The 7087-nt window shown below is 45.9% G+C and overlaps 1 protein-coding gene across 1 annotated transcript in view; it reads right to left on the bottom strand.

Moving 5' to 3' along the window:
- slc5a8l (solute carrier family 5 member 8, like) overlaps positions 1–6794 on the bottom strand; it is a 14488-nt gene extending 7694 nt beyond the window's left edge. Inside the window, exons 1-9 of the mRNA XM_056274116.1 lie at positions 6432–6794; positions 5249–5314; positions 3958–4009; positions 3214–3281; positions 2716–2870; positions 1737–1877; positions 1495–1624; positions 1005–1093; positions 208–320 (exon numbers count right to left, since the gene is read on the bottom strand). Of these exons, the coding sequence (XP_056130091.1) occupies positions 208–320; positions 1005–1093; positions 1495–1624; positions 1737–1877; positions 2716–2870; positions 3214–3281; positions 3958–4009; positions 5249–5314; positions 6432–6785 (1168 nt within the window). The 5' untranslated portion in view covers positions 6786–6794. The remainder of the gene's footprint in view (positions 1–207; positions 321–1004; positions 1094–1494; positions 1625–1736; positions 1878–2715; positions 2871–3213; positions 3282–3957; positions 4010–5248; positions 5315–6431) is intronic.
- Positions 6795–7087: the final 293 nt, after the last annotated feature.

Below are 7087 nucleotides of genomic sequence, written 5' to 3'. Positions count from 1 at the left end.
CAAAATCTGTTTTGCCCCCTGGATCACTGTAACTAAAATTCATATGAAAGGATTACGAATGTATGGACTAATAACTCAAGAGAAATAAGTCACAGGCGACGGATAATTGGCAAAAAATTGCATGCTGGGATACGACCTAGCACAATGCAGACCCTGCGTGGGTGGAGGGAGGGAGGGAGGGAGGTCTGTGTTTTCAGCACTACTCACTCAGGCCCATGTTGAGCCAGAGCACCTGTTTGTCGGTGAGATTCTTCCAAACAGGGCGAATGAAGTCCTCCATGGTGACGGCCACCAGGGCGTTGATGCTGGACGACACGGTACTGCAACATACAAAACAGTAGATGGAGGTCTGAAATAGTGCGTGATCACAATTTAATAAATACAACGATTCATGATGCAAGAAATTATGTTACAGTAAATGGGTAAAACAATTTGGGATATTCCCCAGAGATGCCAGAAACATGTCGAGGAGGCTCTGACTTTCCTTCCATATCTCCTTTATCTCTCTCTCTCCCTCTCCCCCACCCCCCCTTGTCTCCCCAATTGTACCCGGCCCTCTCTTCCGAGCTGTCCTGGTCTCTGCTCCACCCCCTCTGCCGATCCGGGGAGGGCTGCAGACTACCACATGCCTCCTCCGATACATGTGGAGTCACCAGCCGCTTCTTTTCACCGGACAGTGAGGAGTTTCGCCAGGGGGATGTAGCGCGTGGGAGGATCACACTATTCCCCCCACCCCACCCCCGAACAGGTGCCCCGACCGACCAGAGGAGGTGCTAGTGCAGCGACCAGGGCACATACCCACATCCGACATGCCACCCGCAGACACGGCCAATTGTGTCTGTAGCGCCGCCTGACCAAGCCGGAGGCAACACGGGGATTCGAACCACCGATCCCCGTGTTGGTAGGCAGCGGAATAGACCGCCACGATACCCGGACACCTTTATCTCCTCTTCTCTTCCCCAGCTTTGTGTTCGGAGGGTGACTCAATGTGTGTGAGGCCTCACCTTAGTGTGCCACTGTACGTGGCAGCCACAAATAAGCCAGGGACTCCAGGATAACCCGCCAGAATATCCATCACGAGGTAGGGAAGAAGCTGTTTTACAGCAACAAAATTCAATTAAAAAAAAAAAATGCACAAAATGTATTTCAGCCTTATCTTTGGCTAGAGGAACAATCCTGCAGATTTACACACAAACAAACGTCCTCTTCTGATACTTTCCACTGACGGCGTATGTGAACGTTCTCCGTGTCAAAGGCGTCCACCGCTTGGATATTCATGTTGAGCCTCCAAGCTATGAATACCCAAGTGGTGGACGCTTTTGTGTTTTCCCTCATTTTAACGGACGGTGTCTGGTAGGACTGCGGGACATTAACGTTTTACATCGTCACCATAGGTGGTCAGCTGTCCAAACAAAGTGGCGGTCTATAAGAATGTAGTTAAATGATGTAAACCTTGTGCTGAATATGCGATCAAGGGCAAAATGTCTCGCTCACCTGGTCAGTGGCGTTCACGTCTCCGTTAGTGAGCGGGTCGCAGTGCTTGTAAATGGAGTACATGGTGAGGCCAGAAAACACGGCCAGACTCACGGTTAACCACAGGCCAACCATGTTCACATACAGCGACCTAAGAGGGGAAGAGCGTAGCCCACGTTAACCCCTACTGGACATACATCAACTTTGCCCTCAACTTTACATGATGATGATGATGATGATAGATTTGGTGTGCCAATACTCACATTTTGGCATGCGTGATGCTTTTGCAGGAGATGTAACGCTGAACCTGGGACTGGTTGATGGAGTAGATAGACACCCACATCATGCTGCCACCAACCACAATGGTCCAGAATGTGTGACGCCTCAGAGGATCTGGGTCAAAGCTGGGATGAAATGGAAAGTGCTCTCAAAAGGATGTTATGCATGTAACTATATGACGTTATCCACATCGTCCACATAAGTTTGTTTTTTCTTTTTGTCCCCAATTGCACTTGGGCAATTACCCCACTCTTCCGAGCCATCCCGGTCGCTGCTCCGCCCCCTCTGCCGATCCGGAGAGGGCTGCAGACCACCACATGCCTCCTCCGATACACATAGCCGCTTCTTTTCACCTCACAGTGAAGAGTTTCGCCAGGGGGACATAGTGTGTGGGAGGATCACGCTATCCCACACCCCCCCAACCCCAGTTCCCCCTCCCTCCTGAACAGGTGTCCCGACCAACCAGAAGAGGCGCTAGTGCAGCAACCACCACACATACCCACATCTGGCTTCCCACCCACAGAAACGGCCAAATGTGTCTGTAGGGATGCCCGACCAAGCCGGAGGTAACACGGGGATTCGAACCAGCGATCCCCATGTTGGTAGGCAACGGAATAGACCGCTACACCAGCGGCACCACGTAAGTTTGTTTTGTACTATTTTCTTGCTAAAACCTTAATCTAGGGGAAACTGTTTGTGCTGTGCAGATACGTATTGTTCTTTACTATGTACAGGCAGAAAATGTAATTTTAAATAATTTTCACACTTTATTTTTACATAGATGTTAGTGCAGAATATTGCACAAGACACAGCAATAGGTGTCAGGCACTTCAGCAACTCTCAGAACGTTTATTCTTTGACTTTTTTTGCAGACACACTATCTGAATTGTCTTGTGTTGGCAACTCGATGAAAGCACATCTGGTACTCCAAGCAGGTCGAAACGAACGTTTTTGTGTGCTTACTCGAATGCATCCAGCCGGCCTCCCTCTCTGGAATCCTCCCAAATCTTTCCCAGGCCTCCTGCTATCACGGCTCCTCTCACGATGACTGCAACAAAACCTGCCAGCATGATCACCATCTGCAGCACATCTGTCCAGATGACCGCCTTCAGCCCGCCCTGAAATACAGTCCAGGTCCGAATCAAATCTACACTTGTCAAGTAAGTGCCGCCAGTGATTTCACCTTAGCTTTATAAGGTGTCACTGACGCTATTAGAAATTATCGAGCGTCGTTTACATGCTAATTCCATGCAAACATCAACGTTGGATCAGAGACATCACTGTATCTTCTATAAACCAAAGAACACAATAGTGACTGTTGCAGAGGCGCTGTCACAGTAAGAAACGGATTATTCAGAATTGTCGGTGAAGAAATTCCCCTTCCAACAATACATAAAGCTGAGGATACTTGTGTCTTGAGAATAGATCACCTATTTATAATTTGCAATGCATATTGCCTACCAAAGTGCAGTAGAAGATACAGACGACTCCTGTGGCCACCAGCACTCCCCATAGATCAAGCCCAGTGACTGATTGACAAAAAAAAAAACATGCATTATAAGATATCAAAATATACCTCGTACAACGAAATAGATGATACCCAATAATATATAAAGACATTTGCACCAAAACGCCACTGTTTAGCTATAAAACATGCGTCCCTTTCAGGAGGTCTGAACCAAAGTCTCCACCGCCTCTTTTCTAGTGAGACAGCGTTTGGTTTTTATAAACCTTTATAGACCAGATTCCTGCTCTTTTCATCCTGCAGATTATTCAGACTTTAATCGGGGCAACGTGCCGCATGTGACTTGTGGGTGCAGGTTGAATAAGAAGAAAAACAGACCCATCCATGCAAAGTGTATGCTTTACTGGAAAAGACGGCTGTCTTTACTTTGTTCCCCCGCGTCACAGACCCTGTGGTCAGAGGCCCCTGCACATTGTGATCCTTGTTGTTTTGATTAGTTAGAATATATAAAGGTCATGAAGTTTGAAAGGCCAGAGGAGATGTAATCTATCTGTACTCACTATTATCTGTTATCTACTGCACATTCCCCGCAAGGGTGAGGAATTATAAATGGGAAAGCAAGTAATAATAATAGTAATGCAGGTGGCTGAGTGGGAAAAGGATGTTATGCAAAAAGAAAAAGAAAAGAAAATCAACAAATCCGGTAAAACGGACTCTGTATGAGGACTTCTGAGACTTACTTTGGTTGAGAGCCAGGGCTGGAGCGTAGATGACCATGCCAGTGTAAAGGGCCTGAGAGACACCGCCAGCAATCGATTGAATGCAAGCAAACATGGGATTCACATTAAATGATGGGCGTCGTTTCCAGCATTTAACACTAGAACGACCGGGATTTCACTCCTACCCAGTGGTGGATCTAGTGATTTTTTTCTGGGGTGGCAAAGGGGTGGCAAGACTGTGTCCCAGAGGTGGCAGCTGCCACCCCTTGCCACCCTGTAGATCCGGAGGGGGGATTCTAAATCGGCGACTTCTGTTTGAGACGAGCTTGGTGCGGGGTCTCATTGACCTTCACCACGCATGTACATGTACATAAAATATACTTTAAAAACATATTATCTGATTTATAAATGGGGTGGTGTGGTGACCCACATCTATATAACTAGAGACATTCACCTAAGAGGACGGTGTACCTTTAAGGGAAGAGGCGAGGGGGTCAGATAATGCACTTCCGCTTCCGGTTCACAGTTCAGTGGCGTCGAATGTATGACATGCAAAGTTGGAGCTAGTAAACTACCTCGACTACGTCTACTCTCACGTCTCCTGTCTCGTTGTTTTCTAACTCCACAGTGGCAAGACTGTGTCCCAGAGGTGGCAGCTGCCACCCCTGTTGCCACCCCGTAGATCCGCCCCTGCTCCTACCTAAAACGACCACGGGCGGTCAAAATGACGGCACACTCGTCTGAACCGGCGTCCGACATGTTGGCAATAATCCGAACTCAACCTTAGACCGTTATTCTGCACTGGAGAAGACGGCTAGCGTGCTCCTTGCACAGAGCAAGGAAGTTCGCGAAGGAAATGACGCGCCCAAAACGCGTCACAAATCGGGACGTGACGCGTGCGATGACGCGCAAATTACGCGCGGTCATTTTGACCGCCCAGGGTCGCTTTAGGTAGGTCGTAACTTTCTTTTTGTGTGTGTGTGCGATTGATCTAAAACTCATTTTAATGCAATTACGTGCAACTCTGGGGAGCGTTCGGGGAGCGGCGGGTCTGTGATCTTTTTTTCCTTTTTTTCCACAAAGTTATTAAACTTTGAAAATCCAAAACCGCCAAATTGACGGCCCCGGTCGTTCTAGTTTAAATTTACATAAATGTGAATGGGAGGGGGGGGGAAGACAGTTGCTGTTGAATATTGCAATGGTGTCCTGTTAGGCCCGGGTTTCCATCCCTCTCCTTCTCTCGTCACCGTTCTGTTCTGCATTTTCTAAACACAGCCATGTTCTCTCGGTCGTGCATGCGTATATACGTTACCGTCTGTACGATATACATGGTTGTCCCGATAATCCGAATGCTCTTGTTGAATCGCATCTCCAGGTACTGTGGTGGTGGGGGGGATATGAAGAGAGTCAAACATTTGTGGTGTTGGTCAACAACAACATGGCGGCAGCTTCTGTGTTTACCAGACCAGTCCTTTAGTTGAACCCACACCAGCTTCAGGTACCAAAACAGGAACTAGTGACGAGCTTGTCAGAAAACGTGTCCTTCTTGTATTTCAAGCCATGACCGATCAATCACTAAGTACATAGTAATTCTTCAACTCTTGCATTTTTTTTCTCTCTTCAGGAGTAAAATTGCACTTGTTCTTTGTGTTTATGGTTTATTATAAGATGACTTGCCCAACCCCCCCTCCCCCACCCACCCACCTTCTCTATTATTTTCTACTGTGGTCCTTCTCTTCTGACCACTATCTGTGATTCCTAGTTTTCTTTCCTCTTTAACTGATAGACAGATTAGATAGACAGATTCTTTAATGTCCTCATTAATGAGATATGTTGCCACCAGGTGTATTTAGGTATATACTTATATAAAATATCTATATACACACACATGAGTGCACAGGTACAACTACAAACATATGTACATGGCATCCAGTGAGTCAAGTAAATTCTTTATGAGACAGTACAAGCCTGTTTCACGCCATAAGCAATCAGCTGATGATTGACAGCTGATGATTGCTTACAGCATGAAACAGGCTTGTACTGTCTCAAAGAATTTACTTGACTTGCTGGATTATTTTGCCCCTAATTTGTTGAGCACTTTCTCTACCATTGAGTGTTTCTTTTATATATATATATATATATATATATATATATATATATATATATATATATATATATATATATATGGTGGATTATTTTGCCCCTTATTTGTTGAGCACTTTCTCTACCGTTGAGTGTTTCTTTATATATATATATATATATATATATATATATATATATATATATATATACACACACACACACACATATATATATATATATATATACACACATATATATATATATACATAAATATGTATATATGTATATGTGTGTGTGTGTATAGTATATATAAAATCCAGAGATTTAAGTAAAGGGACAGTACAAGCCTGTTGAGTGTTTCATTTAACTAAGTTTTATATATATATATAATTACATATTTGCAGTGTCTGTACCTCATAGGTGCTGGTGATTCCCAGCCGGTAGAAGACGGGGACAAAGATCTCAGCGGTGATGGTGGACATGATGGCGTAAGAAATCCCAAAGAGCCAGAAAGCAGCTCCGAACCGGTAAGCCTCAGCCGGCGTGCCGATGACGGTGATGCCAGACATGAAGCTGGCGGTGAGCGACATCGCGACGGGCACGGCCGTCATTTGACGCCCGCCCAGTAAGAAGTCATTGCTGGTGGTCTCCTTTCGGCCGCGGATGGCTTGGAAGAGGCCGATCCCCGCCGCTCCCACGACCGTCCCTGCAAACACCACATAGTCCCAGACAGAGAAAGAGGCCACGGGGCCCCCTGTACCAACCATGGTTAATCAGTGCGGCTCAACTGCTTTGCTGAAGCCAAACTTCCCCGTTGTGTGTGCAGCTAAGATTGATTGAAATGTCTCAGGTCCCCTGTGTTATGCAGCCTTGCTAATGTTTAATTTTCAAGATAAATGCATTCAAATGCCCAGCTCAGTTTTTAACCAGTGCACAAATAGTTTGACAAATGTAAATTAGGTCGACTGTGGAAAACTAAACTAAAACTCCAAGCTTCAGTGTCGTCCCGCCCCTGTCATAACTGACAAAAAAATAACAGAAATGTCAGAATGTAATCTTGAAAAGAGAG

Source organism: Lampris incognitus, chromosome 2 (assembly GCF_029633865.1).
Source record: "Lampris incognitus isolate fLamInc1 chromosome 2, fLamInc1.hap2, whole genome shotgun sequence".
NCBI classification, from domain to species: domain Eukaryota; kingdom Metazoa; phylum Chordata; class Actinopteri; order Lampriformes; family Lampridae; genus Lampris; species Lampris incognitus.
This window is presented reverse-complemented; position numbering and strand designations above follow the sequence as displayed.